This window comes from Corvus moneduloides, chromosome 16, assembly GCF_009650955.1.
Source record: "Corvus moneduloides isolate bCorMon1 chromosome 16, bCorMon1.pri, whole genome shotgun sequence".
NCBI classification, from domain to species: Eukaryota; Metazoa; Chordata; class Aves; order Passeriformes; family Corvidae; genus Corvus; species Corvus moneduloides.
This window is the reverse complement of record NC_045491.1, coordinates 13,384,143-13,408,760: the sequence shown is the minus strand read 5'-3', so window position 1 is coordinate 13,408,760 and position 24,618 is coordinate 13,384,143. Positions and strand designations below refer to the sequence as shown.

Sequence of the window (24,618 nt, the reverse complement as noted above, 5' to 3'; positions counted from 1 at the left end):
TTTCTTGTCTTAATTACAAATCTCATAACTGAATTTCTTTACGAGAGAATCCCAAAACTAGCATAGAGAACAAAACAAATAACAATCTGCTCAAACATTTCTTTGCATGTGGGAAACTTTGTGCAAACATGGATACCTCTGATTACTCACAACTACAGTTTGTTTAATTTGATTAACTTTTTGTTCATTTTTAAATGAATTTAACTTAGCTACTTTTGTGAAATTCCTAATATTGAAAGTGCTGAAATATACATCAGTACAACTGCTTGTATCTTTTTTTCTCAGTGTAATGATTGATCATCTGCTCTCCACTCACAACACTGAAGATTCCATATCTCCTTATACACTTACTTAGTGTTCATATGAGGCTCTATTTAATTTAATTACACATGAACTGTATTTACTGTTTGTGTAAAAAATGATGCCCAGTAAGTGAGGACCGCTGAGTATTTACTATTGAAGCAGTGATATATCATGGAAATAATACTTCATACTAACTTAAAAAATAAGAAAAGCGTGATTTTTTGGTCACCACTCATATCCGTTATGAATGGCAATGTTCCATATTTGAAATGCTTCTTAAGTCAGGAGATGGAAAGAGGAAATCTTTAGATTGGAGACATCTTTTGGTAAATTAAAAATAAAGGTTAACAGAAAGATTTGGGACTCCAGAATCAATAGACCAAGTCGATTGATAATGATTACTGTGAGAGGGCTCTATTGTGAAGAAATGCAATGGTATCCTTGTTTGTCACAGTTGGAAATATTGCTGGAAATAGGCAAGGAACAGAAACACAGGGGAGAATCAGGTGGCAAGGAAATACCATTAAACCAATCAATGTAAACCCCTAAGTATTTGTCAGGACAGATCACGTACTCCTAAACCCAATTTCACAATAGAGGTAGGCCTGGCAGATCTCTCCAGTCATTTCTTAGGATCATAAAACAAGAACAACAAAGAAACAGGTACATTTTGTTTTATTTATGAAGCAATGCAATCACTGGATACAACTTCAAAAAAATTCAGAATTCAATTTTTACATTGTGTGATCTGTCATATACTAGATTGCACTTACAGATTGGAAGGTCTTTGCAGAAGTGGATCAAAAAAAGCTATGTTTAACTTGCCAAGATTTAAAATATTTCTGATAAGTTTTCCAATCAGTGTAAGTCCTAAAAGGGGACCTACTGGTCTATATATGTTCTTCATCATTCTGGAACTTGCCTGGCAAACTCTCTAAACTGAGCATATTTGGAAAAGATAATTGTAAAGATGTACAAAAGACACTAAATCACATGTCAATAAAATGTTTGTACAGCTGTTATTCATCTTTCATGCAATATTTAAAAAAATAAATAAATAAAAATAGTTGTTAGAGTTCTATCTAAGTCTGAAGTAAGAGAAACTAGCAAGGTCATCCAGTTTTGTGTTCCTGAGGTAGAAGGAGTCGGAGCATGGCAGTGGGGCGTATTGTCATTTTGTCATTGCATGTTCACTTGGTGTTGCTGGTATGTCTGTAATGCTGTACTGGATTTGACAGATCCATCACATAGCTCAGTGAATGGCTTGCTTGAATTAAGCCTATGGGCAGACTTATTCACATTGATTGGCTATTGGTTTTGTGTTTTATGATTTGATTATTGCATCTTTGATCGGAGTAAAAGAAATGTTCCTTTCGCGCATATTAACATTGTCAGCGATATTTATGCAAGTGTGTCTGGGAGTGCAATGAGCAGAGCCCTGACAGGAGGAAGGCAGCCCTGTCTGAAAGGCAGAGTCATCCCCCTTGTGCTGCTTGCTGTCCCTGTGCAGGGCTGAGTTGTGTTTATACATGGATGGCGGTGGATCCATATATACACACACGTTCCCCATCCATCACGTGCACACACACACGGACACAGGGATGCTGCTCTGAGCACCATTCCCTTCCTATACACAGGGCCAAATTTAAACCTCACTCCAAACTACGGAAAGATTCCCAATGACCTCTTTGTTGTCTGGATTAAATCCCTTATCACTGGAAGCCGACTTTTTTTTACCTTTTTTAAATTTTTTTAATAAAATAAGGCATATTCCAAAGTATTTTGCAAATAACACTTTGTAGTAAAAAATAATTTTGTTGTTTTTTTTTTTTTCCTCCCACTATCAGTTTGTGTTACATGTTCTGTGGTTATACCTAGGGTTTTATGAAATTGGAGAGAGAAGGTTTTGTCATGTGGAAATTATGTATCTTCCAGATCTGAAATCTTACTCCTGATAAAATCCTGATATTCTAATAGTTTACATTTTTAGCATGTCTATGTGGAGCATTCAGTTTTTTCAAAGCAGTAGTGTCTACAGAGATAGTTCAATATATTTTTCAGTTCTCTTTGGGCAAATACTTGAGAGTAATACTTGATATTTGTACTTAGGTTATCCTAAAATAGCATAGGTACAGATTTGATTTAATTGTAAACATGTTTATTAAAGAATGAAAATTTAGAATGAGCAGTAAAAAACCACAAAATATAAAATGTGAGCTTCTGTAGCTGGAGAGGGTTTTTTATTATATTGTGGACTATAATATCTTCTATTTTATGATTAAACAATGAAAACCACTATAGTTTTATTCAAATTATTTTCTCTTATTGAAGATTACTAGAGATATATACTAAAAATTAAGGTTTTGATTGCATATAAAATATAATAGTATCTTGCCAGAATTTAATTTTCCATTAAATAATTTTATAGAAGCATACATTTTTTAAAATCTAGTACTTCATTCATTTCATGATAGTACTTTCTAAGATTAAGGAGACAGAGCTTCTCTACACAGTTTTAGTTTCTAAAGGAATCAGGTTGTAAGAGGAAAAAAATTAGAATATAGTGGTAACTTTTTGACTCCCAGTCAGAACCTTCAAACATTTGTGTATTTTGCTATCCCAGTGGAATCTTGAGAAATGGAAAGGTTTGGGGGATGATCCCGAGGGAAGAACTGTACAGCCCATATTCTAGGCTACTCCAACTTTGACAATGAAAAGGCTCAGTTAACACCTTGACCAGGTACAGAGGTTGTGTTTAGCTTTTGTAGCAGCAGTAGTTGAGAATATATTTAACACTTCTTCTGCAAATGCTTAGCTTTGATGTGGTGATGCTTTATTGGTCTAGTTTGTTTTTTTCTCCTGGACAATCCTGTATGGTAGCTAAAGCGTCTTTATTCCCTATTATTGCAAATAAAAATCAAATTATTGGCTTGGCTGTTACAGACAGGTAGTGGATTTGGCCATCTACCTGTTAGAACTTTATGCCTGTATGATCTCTGGCAAACTAGAGGATCACTGGCATTATGTTAATATTTCATAATCCATTTTCATCCCAGTTCATTCACAATTTTGGGGATGACTGGAGTATATGACTCATAGTATAACCATAGCAGTACCTTTTAGTGAAGAGTTGGAAAGTAAAAGTGGGTGAATATGAATAAAGGAAATGTTATAGGCGAAAAAAAAATAAAAATCAAAGTGTTTGAAATTCCATGAGCAGGGACTTTAATGTAGTACATTTTGACAGGAATTTCCTGAAATGAAAATAAGTTGTATAGAGTACCTTCCAATAATTGAAGCATGGTTCATTCTAAAATATTGCAGGTACAACATTTTTGTTGTACAAATACAGTGAAATCACATTAACGTAGGAAAACATTGCAAACAATTACATTTCATAAAAACATAATCTTCTACCAGTTCTAGAGAGCTGCTTTGATATTTTAATACATTTCTCTACTGGGTGGAATTAACCTGTTTACTGGTACTTTGAAGGCTTGATTCACCTGTGTGTAGTTTGACTAATCATGTAATATCCAGGGAATCTTAAAACTCCTCCACTAGTTCAAAACTGAGGGGATACAGTAGTGAAAAAGCTTAGTGGTACTGCCCAGAATTATGGTAAACACTAATTAAACTTTTTGGTTTCATTCATATCCTGCTTCTACTTCTCTTCCTTGTAACCTCCATTGTCACTCATTGCAGTATCGAGGGATATTTTAGGAATCCCCACAGACAAGGAAAGGCTTGGCTATTACTGTGAAATCTGTTTTGACATCCATGCTGGAAATCACAAAGAAAAAATTGGGCGAGAAGGTAGAGGTAGACTAAAGCCTAGATTTCCATACCTGGCTTCCTGACACGCTCCAGGCTCAAGGTGCTCAGTACTTTTGCTGCCAGTTTCTTCTTGAACATAGGGAGAGCTGTTAAATGCTCATCATGTTCCAAAGAAAAAAATCAGTGCACCTATTCTGACATTTACATCTCATCTACAGTATCTCCTCTTGGTTTTGTTAAATACATCCAGCCTACATCTGGTTATGTGGCATGACTTGTAACTTGGAGTTCCTTACTCTAACGTAAAAGCTCATAGTAAATAACTGCAATTATGAATATTTTAGTTTGATGAATTTTCATACATACCTTTTCTCTAAAAGGAGTGGGGGAAAGGACTGGTTAACATCTTTAAAGTAGGAATTATGTCATTACTAACTCATAGAAACTTTTTTGCTCTTAGAGGATATTGGAAGAAAGTGTGACTTTAATTTTTTTCAGTGTTGCTTTCAGCAGACTGGATAAATATGGAGTTGGGGAGTTACTAAAACATTGATTCCTGATCCAGCAGACCAAAACTGTTACAGTCCATTGGGTCACTGCCTGTGACATGATAGACCATAACAGTTCCTTTGGACATATCAGTGGCTAATTACAGACTTTTCAGTTTTCAGATCGTTGGCTTGATAGACCACAAAGAGGCAGATTAGAACGTGCTCTAAGTGTTGTCAACCTGAGTGCTTTAAAACCAAGGAGGAATTAAGAGCATTGTGCAAGAGGCAGACAGAAGATAATGGAATGAAATGTTATTAATAAAAGTGGGATGACATGGATATAGTCTGTATGGATTAGCCATGTAATTTGCAATGTGCTCTGGCAAGGTGACGAAGTATTAGAAGAACAAACTTTAAATAACGATGTTGATTAAATTAATCAAGAAAGAGGCAATTTACACTCTTGCATGCTTTTACTGTAGCGTTTCGCACCTCCAAGGAGTCTAAAGCATTTGATTAGGTATTTAAATAGATTTTTTTTCATATTCCTTCTGGCTTTTCAAGCTTCTGATACTCTGGGAACCCACCTGAGGCAAACATCAGATTGTAAGAATACTGCAGGAGTGGGAATAAAATGTTTATCCGTGTATCCTAAAGAACTTTTTTGTGAAAATTGCTGTAGGGTGTTTAATATACATGTATTTAAAAAAAAAAAAAAAAGTAAGGACTTTGTTTAAACCAAACATGTACCAGCTGCTAAACTTCATTTTGTTTTTCTTGAATGAATTCTTAGATAATCCTGGCAAGGTTTTCATGCATATGGTATTTTAGTTAAAGTATGACAAAAATTATGCTGTCAACAAATTTGTAAAGTCATTCCAAACTTAATATAATGTAAAGGGAAAGAATTGTTGTTATTCATAATTGCTGAAGTTTATGATTATACCTCTGTGTGTTAGGAAATTTTATAGTGGATAAAATGGTGGTTACTGGTAAACCATAAAAATTGCTATGAAATTACAAACAAATATAAAGAATGTTTTTAAGGCATTATTTTAAGGATGGAATGATATACATAAAGAACAAATCCCCCAATTAAATAAATGAATGGGTTTTGATGTATTTTAGTGGATAAAATACTCTGATACACAAGGCTGACTTCAAAATGCCCTTTGCCCTAAAGAGAATGAATAATATCTCCAAAATACAGTAATAAACAAAATTTTCAAATATAAATATTGACTGCAAAAATAGCCTTAATTTAGCAGTCCTGGATCATAATGGCATCAATTTATGTTGCTGACGTGGAGCACTTCTGAAATAGAATTACTGCACTGCTTCCTCAAGTATTTAATTTAAGTGCATAGACTGCGTTAATCACAGTAAAAGGCCAATAATTTTAGAGCAGTTCTGCCACTGAGATCTGTATGAATTCAGCTATGGATTTGTGTGGTATTCAGAATTTCACCTATTAGGTTTAAGTTTCTCTTTAAAATGTCCAGATCAACTTAAAAATCACATGTTCCTCTTGCAGATAAATATTCATCTTTAGACACTGTATATTGCATTATTAATAACAAATATTTTCATACCAGGTATAATATATTGACTAATAATACATTGAAAAATTCTACTCATGCAGCAGGTAATATGACTTAAACCCAAGTCTATTTGTATAGCTCTGATTTAAGAGATAAATAAATCAAGAATTAAAATTTGTAGATCTAAAATATGAAACATGAAAGACGTACAAGTTTTCCCACTGGTTGTGATGTAAGATACTGTCCAGATTCTGGCAATATATTAAAAATAAGCTTTTTTTTTTTTTTTCAACAACAGTACTAAGTTGGATTGTTGCATCAATTTGCTAGAAATTTTCCTTATACCAACTTTGAGGGCCAGTGGAAGAGGAGAGGGGGGGGGAGTTTGTATCCAAGACACTGCCATGGCAGAATTGTTGTATCCACCCTGTGTGCAGAGTGGACATTCCTCCAATCTGCTTTACAGCATCAGTGCTGAAAAGTGCTGTCCTAAAAGGAGTCTCTCTCTTGTATCATTTGAGTGGGTTGCTTAGCTAGTTCTATATCAGGGCTAAAGAAAATGCCTGCCCATCTGCTGGGGAAAGCCTGACATAAGAATACAAATTATGAGAAAGCACCTTCTGTTGACCATTTTTCCCTTTAGGTTTTTTTTAAATCCCTTTAGGTTTTTGGGTTAGTTGGTCAGTTGGTTGTTTCTTTCTCTCTGAGTAAATGGAATAATGCAGGCATATCGCTGGGCTTGGGGATGCACATTTCCATTGGTGTCCAGAACAGCTAGGGGTTGCTTTTTTTTCTTTTCTTGAAAGGTGTGTTTTTTGCAATTGCAGAAGTACTTTTTGGTATGAAAACAAATTATTCCTGGTCAAGAAGTGTGACTGGTAGCAGGACAAAACTTAATGAGAGATTTCATTCTTTTCTCTCTCCTGCTGTCTTTGGCAGTCTGAATTCTGGTAGAGACATCCTGTCATTGGCTAAAGCAGACTGACATGTCCTGTACTGAGCACAAAGAAGACACAAATGAAAGCACTGCAGGGGTGACAAACGTGCCAGGGGAATGAAGGGCTTGGCTGAGCTGCCTGAAAGCAGGGCCATGGTGACATTTCAGACACCCTGGGGCATGTGAGGGACCCTGAGAGGTGAGGGGGACACGGCACCTTCTTCAGTGGCAGCTGAGCCCAGGCAGATGGACAAGCTGCCTTTGCTTGGGCAATGCAGATGAGCTTTAGTATTTTCTGTTCAGTGACAGTTATAGAAGTAGCTGCATTCTTTTCTTTTGAGTCAGGGTTTTCCTCTATCTGCTTCCAAGGCCTGCCACAAAATTTCAGGAAAGAGATGGTCAGGAATGATGGATGTAGGAGAGCATTATCTTGTGATGAGGAAGGCAGAGTACCTCTGTGAAAGCAAAATATCTACATCTTCCTCTCTGTCTTAGCATCATCATTGATGATTAGGTTGAACAAGCAGTCCTGCAAAAAAAAAGAACCTGACATTGAAGAAATTAGTCTAAAAGTAAAATATACCTTCCTAATGCACATTAGGTCAGCCAAGTTACTTTCAGTGCTCTTGAAGCTTGATACTGCATGAATTATTTATAGTTTTATTCTTATTTCATTTAATATATCATATAGGTATGACTGTGAAGTTGTTTAGTTGTCTTCGTGTTGTGATTCAAATGCTATGGGTATGGTAATGTACTTTGATCTTACAGTAATGGGAATATAAAGCATGATAATAGCAAAATCAACCTTCTAATTATAGTTATTATGCTAATATTAAAAAGTTTAAATTTTTTGATAGCCTTGATATTTAAATTTAGGACACCAGCAGGAGGGAGTTGGGAAGGACTTAATAAAATGATTATAAGGGGAAACTTTGTCCATCCTTGAATATTGCAGAAACTATTTAAGGAGCCAGCAGTCAGCTATATTAAAATTCATAATGAAAAAGCCCTCAACATCAGAGTCCTCACAAGAGCAGCAAAGTCTTAACGTTTAGAGCATGAAGGAAATATATAATAGCTTTAATAACATAATGGAGAAATATACAGATGTACCACTTATAACTCTGCTGGGAAACATCATTGCTACACTCAACAGTTAGTGCCAGATCCTAGGGGAATACAGTTTGGAGCAGCTCCAGGAAGGGAAGGCAGTGCTTTTGGTTTAGCTGCATCAATTTTACTGACTGAGATTCTGATCCCTGAATTGTAAATACTGCCTTTGTTTGTCAACCCCATGGCGGTCTTACCAGAAAAAGTCAACTGATTAAATATAGTTTAAATAGTCCCACTGTAAATTCTGTTCAATATTGTGTTTGCCTTCATCCTAATTTTTGATGTTCTGGGATTCTGCACTGTTTTTAGCAGTTGCTATATTTTTGGGTGGGGTCTGCACCTCTGTGTTAAGCAAAATTATTTCTGCCTAGTTTTGTGAAGTTTTTCAGCAAAGCCCAGGAAATCAGGCCTACAAAGCATAATTACTGTATGTTGGTGGATTATCATTTCTTTTAGGTTTCAAATTTCCTAGAGCCAGTGTGATTAATTTCTTAAAATCCCCCTTGACCTCTAGTACGGCTTCCATTTTAAGGAAGCTCTGTGCTGCTGAGGAGGAGGGATTGAAAACTTCTGGGAGTCAGGGGTGAAATTAGGTGTGTGTCAAAATTCTGTTCTTAATCGTGTGCTGAGTGAAAAAGTGGTGAGAAGCCCGAGTGCCACCCAGTGTTTTGGGGAGAGGAGAGGACACACAGAACATGCATCGACCCCCTGTGCCCTGCATGGGTTTTCCATCCATAACAACCTGAGTTTATAAACTTCCCAGGCACCTGGGAGTTCTGTACCCCTGAAGAACAGCAGGGCCAGTGGCTGCAGGAGAGAAAGGTGGTGGGAGGCTGGTGTTTTTCGAGGAGTGAGGAGTAGTGCAGACACAGAGGAGCTCGTCCTTTCCCAGGGTGGGATGACTCCATAGAAGCTTTGAGTGAGCACTCAGGGTAGCAGTTTATTCTGATCTTAGGCTGGAGTTGTGCTTCATGATAGTTAGATCCCCCAAGTCATAAAAAAGGTGTCTGAGACCCAGTCTGTGAATCTCTTCCTATCTTCCACTTACAGGTTCTGAATTTACCAATAGTAAAGTGGGCAAATCACTTATGGCTCAGGTATTTCTTCACAGTATATGAGACATCCACAGAAAGGACAAGGCTCAGGCTCTAGTGATTAAAGAACTTAAAACCCTCATAATATACAATCTCTATTCTGCAGTGTGGCATGTTTTCACCAAACAGTATCAAGAAGAGAGAAAGAAAGCATGGAGTGTATTGCATATGCAGAATGTCTGCTGGATAGAAAGAGCAGGTGCCAAAAGACAGAGGTTTCTCTCAGATGTGGGGCCTCGGAGACACGCATTTGTTACTGCCAAAGGGGCTACAGGGAATGGAGCAGAGGAAATTAGAACATATTCAAACCTTTGAAGATGGTGTAATGCAGGTTCAATAACTACCCCAAAGGAAAAAAAGCACATCTAAATCACTTAATAGTACTTCTGTTGTCCTCCCCTTCTGTTCTTGTTTGAATTCAGGATATATATCAAATGTTTAAACATTTTTTTTTTTCAAAATGTAAAACCATCTTTATTACCATACTGGTAAAAAATGTGTTAGTTTTCAATTTGCTAGAAGAGATAAAAATTGATATATAGGCTTGAGAGAAGCAGTAGTATGCAGAGTGTTTGCCCTTGGGAAGTAGCTGCTGGGATGGAACACAGCCATTTGGAGTCCCAGCAGTGCATTTTCCTGACCCACACTGTCTGGGAGACATCAGAGAGCTCAGACTGCCAAAGGGTGCCACTCCTGCACTTAAAAGGATTTCACTTAGCTCAGGGTGTGAGGATCTGGCAGGTTGAATATATCCAACTGTACATTCAGGTCAATGTATTTGTCATGTTATCCTTTCAGGTTTTGTTTGGGTTTTTTTTTTTCCCTATCTCACAGCCAGTAACAACTTTTAAAATTTTATTTAAAAAAAAAAAAAGGTTTCTGTTGTTTAAAACTATGTTCTTTTACATCTGAAATATTAACCAGTGAACAGTAAAAATTTAGTTCTATACTTTCACTGTTAATACACAAATTAAATTATGGAAGTGATTCTGTATCTTAATTGAGCAGGGCTTATTGTATAATAAAGTTGGGTCCCGTAGAATTCCTGCACCTTTTTGAATCATTAAAAGTGTAGCAGCGATGAGGAACACTAAACCAACCTAAAATGCATCATGAATTTTCATCATCTCTTCCTTGTGAGATTTTTAAGCCTCGTATGCTCGATAGAGTTAGTGCAGAAAATTGGGCTTTAAAGGGAACACTCCACATTTGCAGAGGACTGGGCAAGGTGAACTGTCCTTTTCCACCTCTGCTCTCCACCTACCTTAGGGCAGAAGGAATCTGATGCACCACAGAGCCAGCTTCACTCCAAAGGACTCCCTTTGCAGACTGGGCTTATCCACACAAAGGACTAACCCCTGCTTTAGCCATCAGGTGTGATACCTTGTGATGAGCACTTTGCTCTCTAGGTCTATGGAAACAGTATGGAATTTAGCTAAATAAAAAACCACTGCCACTATAAGAACATTAAAGCCATCGAAGCGCTTAAGAATTTCTAGTAATTGCTACAAAAAACACCTAATTAGTTATAAAATATTGACTGGCTTATTGGACTCCAGCCTCTAGTCTTTTCATTCTCACAGTTGCTGTGCTGACTGATATCTAACTTTCTACTTTTGAAAGTTATGTGTGGAGTTGTGAAATTAATTTTACAAAAGCAAAATAGTATCTTTGTATGAAGCAGTTCAACAAGAGATGCTTCTAGTAGTTGTTTCTAAACTAGATATCACTTTGGGTTAATTTTTTTCAAAATTAGTTTTCTCCCTGTAAATAGCAAAGAGTTGGTTAAAAAAGAGTAAGATTTCAGAACAGTTTCAATAATATTTTTCATTCCAAAGGACAAATTGCAGTTAGTGTTCTGGGGTCTTTCTGGAGGTACTAAACCAGCATATTGCCCTTGCAGATAATTCTGTACTTTAACATCTGAAGATAGAGAATCTGTGGCTAAGTGTTCCACTGTACCGAGCAGAGATATACAAAAGGAGATTCTCAGTAACCACTTTAGAGGCAGTTTTTAAGGAAAAGAGGTCTTTTCATTTAGATGAGAGGGCAATTTAAGAGCTTCATAGAAATGAGTCAGAAGGATTTTCTATTAAACAGTAGCTGGTAAGTCTGTTTGCTGCTGGCTCAATCCCTTTTAGGCAAGCATCTAACTTTTTCTGTCTGTATAATTATCACAGAGGTGGTAGCAGTAAATACAGTGAGTAAATACAGAGTAGCTCTGTATTTATAATGTGAAATGTATCCCCCTTTGGTTTTTTAAATTTAGCATTACTTGTTAGGTAAATCTCATTAGCTCCTGAAACTGTTGCAGATGACAAAATAAAGAGCAAAACTACCAATTTAACATCAGTTGAAACTGAATGTACAATTTGAGCACTAAGTTCACACTAACAGACAGTGTCTGCATTTCTGGTAGGGCAGAGACAATGATCTGCTTTTGGACTTTAGCAATCCTGTCCCTACAGTACAGATTGCAGATTCCTTGTTTTGTGCTGGATTTATTTTTTTCCCCCCCTAGAACATGAACCTCTAAGTAAAAAAGTTCACAGATTTCTAAATGAGAATTTCAAATCTCTTGATACATTGGAGGTGAAGTAATAGAAATAGATTTTGTTCCCTTAGGGCTTAACTCCTCAAGGTTTTGTTGCCCCTAAGGGACGTTTGCTCCTGCATGGTTTTCAGTAGGATCCTCAGTACTTAATGCTTGCAGAGCTGTTTTTCCAGGCAGTCCTTAGCCTGCATCCTTTGGCTCCTGGTTGTTAGACTCTTGCATTAAAGCTGTGCAAAGCATCAGTGTCAGGTTTTTGCTGTACAGGCTGGAGGAGCTGTGTGCAGCTGGGAGGAAACCACACCCAAGTGTTAACTCTTCACCCGGGTGCATTAATCCTGCACCACACCAAAATACTCCGAGGAAGCTGTGTATATGCATATAAAGGAATCATTTGATGTTAATCCTAAACATGGTTTCCACTAACCCAAATCCTGTTTGCCTAGACTTCAGAAAGGACAAACCAGGATTTGTGCCACAATGGAGTTTTCGATATTTTGAAATAGTAGTGCATTTAGAGTTTCTCTTTTTGTATTACCTGGTTTAAAAAAGAATTTTGCAAGAGAAGGTTTATATTAAATTACTCATTTCTCTAGCTTATTCACCTAAGATTCTGCAAAAGACTTTTCTATGTAATTGGATGACAGTATATGAGAATATACTATGTCATTTTTTTAATAAATAGCAGAAAATTAATTTTCTGATTGCAGTCATATTAGATGAAGAAAAAGCAAAATATTTTAATTTAATATCCTCCTTTCAGATGCACAAAGTAAATTGTAATTTAATTTTTTTTCAAAAGCGCTTTTTACATATTTTGCAGTAGTGCCCTTTAATAGCTATATCAATATATTGTTTTATTTTTATTAGACTTCATAAATATATTGACATATCTGTAACACTAAACATGAAGCTTCCAATGCAAGAGTTTGTACATAGTCCATATCCAAATGTCACCATTATTTCATTTAAAAGATCCCAGCATGTCTACCTCATGATCCTTATAAACTCTATAGTACTCAACACTTTTTCTTGCTACATTCATTAAAATTAAGCACCCTTTCCCTACCCCATCTGTAAACATCAAGTCAATTGGCAGCTAGCACATTTCCGAGTCAGCAAGCAGTATTGTGAATTTTATCTTCTCTTGCAGAAATCAATTCGTCTTCGTTGCAGCAGATGAAATTTCTTGTAACACCTCTGCAGGTAACAATCATTGATACTTCTTGATGCATCCATCCAGGTCTCAATATCCTTTTTCACATGCTGCATTTAATCGTAAGACAAAGCATAGGAAAGTCCATAGTATAAATCTTTGGAATAGTTTAATGAATTTATAGCTTCAGTCTATAGGTTCTGCCATATAAAAGCCATTAGGTTATTTTGCTGACTTTGGTGTTTTATTTCCAGTTTAAATATCGTATGGCCTAGTGTGTAAGGCTATGTTAAACCTTCTAATAAAAGCTTCAGGACTGTGACTTTCAAAAGTCAAACCAAACAGAACTTATGAAAAGAGCAAAGGCTTAGATGTGTGTAGGACATTGTAAGTGCTATAGATGTAACAATTTTCTTTTCAACTCCTTGGGGGCAAATGATGCCCATAAGGGTATTGCAGACCCTAAAGCACTCACAAAGTCTATCCTATGGATGAGATAGTGGGAGAGAGGGTCTGTGCCTTCAGAGGATCGCTCTCTAGTAAGTAAAAAGTCTTGATATACTATCATGTTGTAAGCCATGGGTACAGAAGAATGAAAAATGTTTTTAAAAGGTTTATTTACATTTTATAAATATACTGAATATGTCAAGAGGTTTTGTCTCTTTTAATCAATAGAGTTTGAACAAGCTTAGTCTTAATTCAGGTAAGGATGATATTGTGTTACTGCATAAGAAAACAAAAAAGGCAAAAATAAATAGTAACGTTGCCGGGACATATTCTGCCAATAATGTTGTGCAAAAAATCAAGTTCTTAGAAGCTTCTCATATTGAAGGATGAAAGGGTATATAGTGTGAAATCAAATGTTGGTATTAAGAAGTTTTTGCTGATAGCGTTTTATATTAGCAGAAATAAATGAAAGGTGACGAGATTTCTGGTTATGCCATGATGATCTACATAGAGACAAATAAAGAGCATTTGTTTATGGAAAAGATGATCACAGCTAAACGCAAAATATGCTAAAATTGTCGTAATCTCTATGCTAGCTGTAGCATTTTTGGTGGTAATCTGAAAAGTTCTTCTGTAGTGAAACCTCATTTAACGTAGATTTTTCCAAGTCCTATAAATTATGAAGAAAATACATTTTGAGAAGCCAACATTTGTCACATTCTTTAGATCACTCAGCTTGGATTTTGGCTTTTGTTACTTCACTTGAGCTTCCTGCTCAGCTCTTCATTGAAGTGAGCCATAGTAGGGAGGCTACTAATTTGTGAATCTAAGCTTTGCTAAGTAAGAATAAATATATTTATTTTAGCAAATTTTAAACTTGGAATTCTTGAGTTAGATGTGGGACCAGTTTTGCAAAGTGAACCCTTCTAAGTGATAATTATTGCTCTAGTAAAGAAATTTTTCTCTCTCAATTAAGGCACAATTTAAGTGCCCAAGACTTTACTATAGATATTCCATACATCGCTTCTTTAGAATTCCAGTCAAAAATATAACACTTTCATTTATTGGTACATTCTGTGAACTTTACACAAAAGGAAATGGATCTCTGTATGTATTTATTAAAACTTTTCAGTTTACCAGTTGATTACTTCTGTTGAATTGATTCAACAATAAGGTATTTTTGCTAGGCATGTTTTTGAGCATATGATAAACACATTCATCACAGGTGACTGTAGGTGCCTTTTTTTGCACTAAGATATGAAGGAGAAAGCTGATGAAAGCCTGTACCTGCTGCTTCTTATATAACTAAGTTTCAGTAATAGAACTTAAATTTTTGGCTGCATGAGAAAGCAATTCTCCCACCCATATTCCTGTGAGTCAGATTGCCAAAGTTGAATTTGGTCTTTTGAATTTGTAAGTTGACTTCCAACTATTTTATTCCAACTATTTTATTATCTGATGTTTTATGTTTTAATACATGGAGCAAACATAGAGATACTTTTAGAACCAAAGCTAACCTTCCTGTGGTTTTTCAGATGCATGCAAAACACCTGCAGTGTGATTTTATAGTGCTTTTTTAGTGCTTCTGAGCTCACTGATAGTAATTCTACTGTGTTTGTAAAGTTGATATCAAGTGAAGATACTTATAACATGCTCAATGTTTGAAATGTGAGTATATGTATGTTTGTATTGCTTCCCTGTAAAGAATGTGTGTATTTGTGGATTCCAAATAGTAGTATAACAAGCAAAGCCTTGGTTGGAACTTGATCTTCAGTATGGAAATGGGAGGTCTTGGGTGGTTCTGCTGGTAATATTCACTCTTTTCTTCTTAATCCTTCATCATTCCTGCCAGAGGATACTTAGCCCTCAGCCACATGATATCTTTTTTGGATTTGGGAATAAAGTAATCTTGAGTAGATAAATGTGTTAATGAGTAATTTGTCTCCATGTATACATTTCCATTTGTGTATCCATGTCCTTTCTTGAATGCACATTACAGAAAGGAAACCTCCTCAGATACCTGACAGAGGGATCCTTCCATGGGAAATTTAAAAAACATTTCACTCTTGATTGCATCCAGTGCATTCTGAGGCTGAAAATAATTACTGTTCAGAAAAGAAGTTCTGCACTTCTGGGATAGATCTTCTCTGGCAGACATGATTAAAGGGTTTGCAAACAGATCTGAACTAGAACAGAGACAGGGAAACTATCAGAAAACTCCTGGTGGTTTGATGATGGAATTTTAACAAGGATCTCTGAGGGCATTCCTCTAACAAATTCCTGACAATAGTTCCACTAGGGGAGAATTAATCCTGAGGTTCTTATCTGATGGGGGCAATGGGTGTCTGCCCTATCACTCTCTGGATAAATCAGAATAAGACCCAGAATAAACCCATGATTTATTTACATGTTGGTTGCAGAACATTGTTCATTTTGCAGCTGTAGCATTCTTAGTGAATTTTTCAAATCAGTGCTCAAGCTATTTTTTTCTCTTTTAGGTTTCATATCATCAAAATTCATAGTTTGTAAAGAAAAAGCATTTTTAGTGTCTTTTGCAAGTGCATTCTCAGATGTACCTGCAAATGACATTTTATATTTTTTGTGTAAAAATGGGACAGGGTTATTATTTTATATTTATATTACTCTCTCTCTTTTTCCAGTTTTTAACTGTTATCCAGCCTTTACGTAGAAGCAAAAAAATCCAGTGCTGATGCATGCTTGGTATTATTTTTCTCCCAAGTGTATTTGCAGTTTATGATTTTGAAATAACGGAGAAAGGCAAGGGTTATATATAAAGCTGAATTTGGAATGAAGTGTGGTGGAAGTGGATATAACATCTGTCCAATTGTGACTGTATTTATTTACATTTTTGAGCAGAATCAGTCCCAGGAGGAAGGATTCTGTGTGTGTGTGTATGTGTGTCTGCATGCAAGCAAAAGAAATGCTCTATAAAGCTTTAGAAGTTGACAGCCTTAAATTAAGTTATTGACCTCCATTTGGAGAAAGATACAGTCTCCAAAACAGATTAAACATTCTGAAAGGTTTAACTTTATAACTCCAGGAAAGATGTTGAATAAAAGCAAGCAGCTTCAATAAGCAAACCGTGGGGTTTGTGCTATTGAAATATTTGAAGAGAATATTGGCCATTTTTAACAAATGCAATTTCTCCAGTCATTGCAATTTTCCTGTATACTATCATTAACCTGTCAGCACTAACACTGCCACAGATTTAATTCATTGAACAATGGCAAATATGGAGATAATTATTTCAAACAAATTAATATTTGATGAAGTGCTTAGAATGGCTACAGTGTGTCTGTTGTGGCAAACCTACCTCTGCCAGGGTACATAAATAATTGCAGCTGGTCAATATTTTGCCATATGAACTTGCACATCTCATTGACCTCTTCATGTGTCTGGTAGGAGATATTAGAGATCAGATCATAGCCTTACAAAGGAATTTGAAAGAGTCCAATCCAGGCTGTTTTGGAAGAATGCAGCTTCAGAGGTGCTTCCTTCAGCCTGTTAGAATTACTGTGTGAAGACATATGCTCAGTTGAGAGAGGTTCTTCCCTTTTACTATTGCTGCCAATGGATTTGACTTCATTTCATGAAGCAATTTGGGGAAATAACCATTTTCTATGAGATGCTTTTATTATTATGTTATGCTCTTCTGCTAATCGAATAAAAAATGAAGATGAAGGAGCATCTGTATGGTCTTTGTGCTAGTATTTATTTAAGGCTGTACTGCTGCTCCCTGTGAAAAATAGCAGATACTGAAGTTTTTGCTCTGGAAAGACTAGGAAATGTTGCACTAATGCACGAAATTAAACTTCTTCTATAAATTCAAGTGTCCTTTATGTTGGCAGTTTAAACTTGCATTTACTGCTGCTATAAATAGTTGCTTATATGGAATTCCATTTGTTACAGCTTTTACTGCTCTGGGTAGTTGTGTGCTGAAGATGTTCAGCTATTGGATCAGTTGATAAAAATCAGTAAACACTTTGATTATCTTCTGTTCTCCTTTCATGAGGTTTGATTAATTCCTTTTTGTCACCCAGTGGAAGCACTGTCAGGCCTCGCTGGCGTCCCTGTCATTATCTGTGTGACAGCTTGCCCGCCCGGTGCTCGCGGTTCTAGGTCAGTTCGCATGGCTGCTCAAATGTGACAACATGACAAGATTAAGGAAAGCTGAGGTCCTGTGATTTGTAAATGGAGGATTTGCAATGTGAAGCTCCTTTGATAACAGAAATAGTGAATAATCTGCGTTTGTCCTCAACAAGTGCCTATAAGCACGTGTGCATCTCCTGTGATGGTTTTTAATGAAGCAATTAGATTGGTTTTTCTCTGATAGACTAAAAATAGTGCACGTGAAAGATGGTTTGTTTGTGTGTGCACGTATGGATGCCTATATACAAATCCATTAAATGCGCAAGGATTCAGTTTTAATATCTTGAGATTATCGTATTGCAAATAAACATAAAACAATGCTGTGGTTGCAGGCTGCAGAACTTTATACGTGAACACAAAAGGCTGCTTTAAAATTTAATAATTAAAGTACCCAGTATATTTATTATTTCTTCAAACTTTATTGTCCCTAAATATAAGAGCAATAGTAATAAGAAAATGCTTTACAGACCTAAGAAAAGCTTCGTTTTCATTGGAATAGAGCTGGGTTCAGGTGTCACCTGATGACAAGCCTCAGATTCTCTAGTGGCTTTTTAAAGAAAGTTTATATAAAATCTAAGTTTCTTGGATAGAAGCTACACAGAAAGGTGGTGGTGGTAGCATAGAATTCTGTTAGACTTTTGACTAGGCATCAACTTCAATTCCCACCCTGGTGTAAATCCAGACAGCAAGACTGAAACTGAGTGAGAGCTCTTAAGTTGAGATCTGTGCCTGGGATTGCTCCATGGCAGTTACCCAGCATCAGTTCAGGAAAAGTCACCTGTGCTGCTGTTTGTTACCCTTCTGGGTTTCTGCAAATTAACTGGTATCAATCATGTTTGTTTAAATGTTTTAGAAGGTGGCAGCTCAGCTTTGGCTGGCTGCAAACATCTTGCAAATTTTAAAAGAGGACACAGGCTGGCAAACAGAAGCAAAATTAAAACCACGTCTGAGCATCAGTGAAACTTCTGCAAAACATGCCTGTCAATTAGCAAGGAAATTAACTGGCCAAACTGAGATGTGACATGCATAAGTAAACAGCCAAGAATTGGAAATTCATCTCTACATACAGAAAAGTCTGCATAGGCTTCTCAACTTACTCCTTTCTCCAACCTGCAGGAAAAAGTAAACAGTGCATTTAATATTTCATCAATGACATATTTATGAAGATCCTTTCACGGAAACCTTTCATTATTGCCCTCTACCTATGGTAGACCCTGGTCAAGTTTCTTATTTCTGTGAAAACCTAGGAATGTGATAGGAAATCCCTTCTGGCTCTCCGGGCATGCAGCAGTTCAGCCCTGCAGTACACCTTGAAGTTTCACTCTGTTGTGCTGCTTGTCACTTCCCAATTCTTTCTCTGCTCCACATCACAAATCTGTAGCACATTATAGGTCATGGAGGAGGAAGATGCTATGAATAAAGTATGTTATGGTCCTCCCTTGTACAGAGACCTCAGTGTTTGATAGTGTGCATTCAAAACTTGGCATAGAGAATTCCTTTCCAATCAAGGAAAATGCCTGGAAACTGTTTTTGTCAGCAGAATTAAATTTCCTGGATCTTAAGTAAAAACTTCAGAGACATCTTTGTCCACTGCCTTCTGAGGTAGTGAGAGAGACTTGTTGGTCATTGAGGTAACTGAAATGCCCAAAGTCACTTGGTGTTAATATCTGAAATGAAGTTAATTAATTGGCTGCACGTTCGTTGAGCACCACAAGCAGACACCATCCTACTGCAGTGGGATGAATTTTAAGTTGAAGGGCTACCACTGCTGCACAGATTTGACCCAGTGAGCCTAAAATATTGCTCAGCAGCGGGGTTTGTGACTGAGGTGCATAGGGAGGAGCTGTGCTGCTCATGTCATCTCTCTTGGTATCATCATAGTTCTGTGACCAAGAGGAAGAGTACGGAGTTAGTTATTGGAATCATTTATATGGTTAAGGCCGGGCAACCCTTGCTTTCCTTGTATTCCTTCCAGAAGTAATTTTATTGCTTGATTGTTCAATTACAATCAAAGCAGGTAAAGAATGGATAATATTGGGGGAAAGTTAGAAAGATGAGCTTTCCTGTGGTACATAGGCTTTGCTTGTAATATGGCTGAGGTCAGAGTTGATTTACCTGAAGTACTGCCCAATTTTCAACTTCTCTCTTTATAGTTCTGAAGCAGGTTCAAAATTTTCTGTAGTTCCTCCAGCAATATGTAGACTTGAAAAAATAGGGGGGAGTTGATAATGATAAGTAAAATATGTGCATCAAATTCTTTAAAATCCTCCTGCTATAGTTCTCAAATCACTTGAGGAAAAAAAAAACTTGGTTCATATTTTATGTGGTGAATTTTTCCTTATTAATTATGCTATTAAGCCCTATAGTGTATATGTTATTTAGGAGCTTTGAAATGGCTCCAGTATCAGAGCTCCACTGTCTGTCCCAGATGTGTATGGAAATACAGCAGTAATACTAAAGATTTTAAAATCCTGAAATGGCAATTATGGTTAGAGAGGCACAGAATTACCCAATTTTTAGAGACTTCAACAATACCTACTACTGATAACTTAGAGATTCCCTTTCAAAGGCCCTGATAAAATAAATACCACAGTTTTCTTTTTTTAATTATCTCTTTTTTTTTTTTTTTTTTAATTTGATCAGTGAACAACAAATTGTCCTTTTATGTAGTATTTTAGCATTTTTAAACCCTCTGCTGAAAATGACTGAAGAGATTGAGGCACAGCATAAGTAAAGAAGAACATACCATATATTGGTGGATAGTTTATGGCTATATTTACAGAAGTTAGCATGGCTACACTGGGGTTTTTTTCTCACTTATTTCCCAGTAAGTTGTTAGTCCAGCTATTTAAGAACCTGTGTCAGTATGATAACAAAATGCCAGCAAACGTACTTTTTCCCATGATACAAGTCCTGCATACTTGTCCCAGATATAGTGGAAAATAGAGGAACATACCTTGTTCTAGTTAGTGATGCATCAAAATTGCTCATCAGCTGTGTTCTTAGCAAGAATTGGTGTGTATTGGTTTGGATACATTGTTTTATCATTCTATAAAATGCACAGAGAATTGCATTGACTATTAATTTATTCAAAACCCTACCATTGGCATGTCCTAAATTTTAGTAAGTGGTTTACCTAGAGTGACAATTTGCAGTGTAAATTATCACAAAGCATTTAAATGCTGCTAATTGTAATGAGAAGTGAGCACGCTGGCATAACAGTGAGTAAATGAAGCAGTGTGTGTGTGTGGCTGAAGCAGCTTACTGATTTGCAGGGTGACAATATAGTTTAAATCCTTCTTACTATTTTCAGCCTGGAAAGTAGAATCTATTCTGCTAACCTTCTGAGCTTCTAAATTTGGTGTCATGCAAGGGCGTGTTTAAAAATTAGCATTTAAAAAGAAACCCACTTGCTTTAAGTTTAAGCTGACACTGTTCCTTTCCTCTGTGGAAATGAAATTTATTAATCATAATAAAACCATCATATTCTGAAGGTAGAGGTCACCCTGAGGAGAGGGAAAAAAAAAAAAGTCTATTCATCACAGAGGAATTTCAATGCATTTTTTTCCCAGATAATATCTGAGCATGTGTTCCTTCCTCTTTGGAAATATTTTCATCCATGTTTGTGCTTACCTATGACAAGTGTATTCAGGAGGGTGCAAAAATGAAAATTGTCCAGTTTAATTTTATATACTTTATTTTCTTTTACAGAAGGTTTGGGAGAGTTCCTTTTACATTTTATTTTGTGTTTACATTGCACACATTTGTTTAAGTGGAATTTCAATATCCTGTAAAAAAAAAGAAATGTTTGTTATTTTAACAAGAATATAAGTGTCACTAATTCCAAAATAACATTTCTATGTTAACTATCACAGTAAAAACTTTAGCATTATCATAATATAAATGTAAACCATTCTTTTTAAGGAGCAAGGGTTAACTTTGGTCACAGTTGTCAGGTTAGGATTTCTTCACAACTCTTTTGTTTTAAGAAAGAGATGTGGTTTACATAGAAGGATGAAAAAAAGCAATGTAAAACACTGACAATAAGTGATTACAGCTTTGGAAAAAGGGTGATAAAAATGTACTCAGAAGTCAATACCAGGTTGAAACAGTCATATTTTCATCTTTTGAAATTGCTTAATGTGTGTGTTTGTCCATATTTTCCCCTCAGTTGTCAAGATTTCTGTTGAATATTGATATAATAATAATATTATTATTAGCAACATGTTTTATTTATCAGTGTTGTAAACTTGCCAGTTACTTTAGTAGCTGGCTTAAATATAACAATAATTTAATACAGCCTGAGCCTTGTGTATTCAGGCCCTTGCATCTGGGCCAATTAATGCCATCGTAGGTGACCTGTTGGACTTTGTTTTGTGAGGCACTGGGACACAGGCAAGGATCCTGCGGGAATGGGATGTAGGATGGAGGCAAAATGCAGCCCTACAACTAGACCAAAATTAATTTTTTAAATTATTTTTTGCAGATATAGATTTAAAGTCTTTGCTTAGCATTGCAGCAATACCAGCTAATCAGGAACAAAAACCCCAAAAAACTGAGGAAATATACCAGTTCCCATTGCTTTAAAAATAATAGTCATGGCATTAAAGCATGTAAAATAATAGTACATGCAATTCCTCCTGCATGTTACTAAGGACTCGGGGGAAACATGTCTGCCTTTAAATGAATCATTTTCCCTTCCTAGGTGTTTTCTTACTGTTTGAATGAAATTTGTCTGGAAAGAATTAAAATTATAATGATATTCAAAATAAATTCTCAGACTTTATAAATTGGCATAGAGGGGTAATGTTTTCTTCCCTCCAGTGTAGATGAACAAGACATGAGGGATTCTATTATGGTCCTATCAGAGCTGAGTATTTCAAATCTCTAAATCATGTTTGCATCCTTATGTGGAGGGTTGCCAAGGCTGAGGTTTATAGAAGTTCCTCCTACCAGAGAGGCTCCAGAGTGTGGGATCAGTGTCAAACCTGCTCAAAGAACTCTCAAACTGTCTTTCCAGCTCAAAGAATCACCAAGTCATTTACCCAACATAGGCTGACGTGAACTACTTTCCTTCCCTTTCTTTTCCAGTGGGAATTGCCCATTTTCTTTGTTGGGTGATTTCTAAAGACTGTTGTTCTTGGATACCAAGTATTTAAGTAGAATTGATATATAAATTTAATCCCTTACTCATCAATACTTTGGATGCAAAAGAGGAGCTAATGTATTATATACAAGCCTTTTACACATATTTTCCTGAGTTTCAGACCAGGTCTTAAGGAAAACAATTACCTAACACGCTGCTACTCCTGGAATTTCATGTATATCTCTGACAGCAATGAAGACTTCTGTGCCCAAATCTAAAGCACACACAGCTGTGGGGTGAGATACAGAACCCACACTCATGAACTTGGTATACTTTAATAAATTAATTCATTTTTAATGTATTATCCCTTAATAGGAATTTGCATTTACTAAGTAAACAGGACAGCACAACTGAAGGCATTCAGCTATGATGGTTGCCCTTTGAAGTGAAACATCCAGGCTTTAGAATGCTTTATAAGAACTTAGACACAGTTACATTTGCCCAAAATGCTGCACTCTTGCTGGGAAGAAAATGTCTAATTCCCAATGCTGAATATTATCCACTGTACACTTGGAAGTTTGTACTTTTACTGAACTGTTTTCTACTTTTTTTTTTTTTTTTTTTTCATCATGATGTGTGGTTATACATTCTTGGAAAAGAAAAAGCATATGACTTCTGCAAGTCTGTGGCCCTGTGTTTGTGCAGAGAGTCAGAGACAGGGATATTCAGTCTGTCTCTTCCATGCTGAACCCTTTAGTGAGCACAGTTGTCACAGGAGGTGATTTGCTGGATTTCCATATGAAAGGAGTCCCTCATAATCTGGCAAATGTTGGCTCAGTGACATGGAGAATTAAGGACTTATTGTCTATGGTAATTTCTGCTCCGTCCTTGAAGATGTCTCTAGGTAGGTGGGAATGTTTAGTTCAGATAATTTGGTCCTTTTCTCTACCTCACATCCAGGACCCACAGTAGTGGGTGGTGGAGGATTGCATATGCCATGGAGACATTCCTTTCTCAGCTTTCCCTGAGCTGATTAGCTTTGTGGAGGAGCAAATACATGATAATAAAATAGAGCAATTGTCCTCTTTTCAAAAAAAGTAAGTTTGTACATGTATCTGAAAAATAAGGTAGTTACGCAGAATGAGACCAGTCTGTGGTTACTGTTCACACAAGGCTAAAAATTAAGGTGGGTTGTTTTTTTTAAGATCAAGGGGATTTTTTAATATCAAGGGCATTGTTAAACCTTGTTTGCTACATTAGCCCTCGTATTCAAGACAGCACTGTAATTACAAGATTGCTTTTGTTGGTCTATGTGACACCTGAGAGCAAACGAAAATTGTTTGATTATGGAAAAAATGTTGGACACTTGCAGTGGAAGCTGTCTCTAGCTGGCATGTCCATCTCACTGACAGTATTCCCTGTATCCCCCCAGACTGGGCAGCAAAGCTTTCTGTGTCAAGGTGAGGCAGAGGACGAGGCCACCAAACGGACCAGGGGCACGTGAAGGAGCTCTGAAGTAGTTTCAGCTTAAAAGGGTTTTGTGTGGGGAGAAATGACAAAAATGTGATTTTCACATCACTGGCTTTGCTTGGTTGTAACGGGAACTTGGTCTGCAAACTGAGGCTTCAGCTGTGCAAGTGTTTTAGTGTCTCTTGTGCAGAAGGAGCAGGAGTGTGCAGTCAGCACGCTCCTTACACCACGTGCCTGCCATTGCTCCACAGCCTCTCTCCTCAGCCTGATGCTGATCCCTAATAGTCTCATCAAGCTAATTATACATCTACTGGCATTTGTAACCTTAACATTTCCCAAAGGATATTACTGCTTTTGAATCTGCAAAGTGAGTTTATTTGTAAGGAATTTGGCTAGAACGGAATATTTCATTGCAACCATTTTGTTAATATTTATATCTGGTTTTAACTTCTTTTTTTTTTTTTCCCATTAATCTTAAA

General features: G+C 36.5%; 1 protein-coding gene across 33 annotated transcripts in view; it reads left to right on the top strand.

The window, feature by feature from the left end:
• The window catches only part of RBFOX1 (RNA binding fox-1 homolog 1), a 1,117,054-nt gene that overhangs the window by 1,088,412 nt on the left and 4,024 nt on the right, over positions 1-24,618 (top strand). For 5 of the 33 annotated variants that reach the window (XM_032125554.1, XM_032125551.1, XM_032125544.1 and 2 more), the window contains one exon: positions 12,964-13,016. The exons of the other annotated variants lie outside the window; for them this stretch is intronic. In XM_032125554.1, the coding sequence (XP_031981445.1) occupies positions 12,964-13,016 (53 nt within the window). The remainder of the gene's footprint in view (positions 1-12,963; positions 13,017-24,618) is intronic. 33 annotated transcript variants of the gene reach the window in all.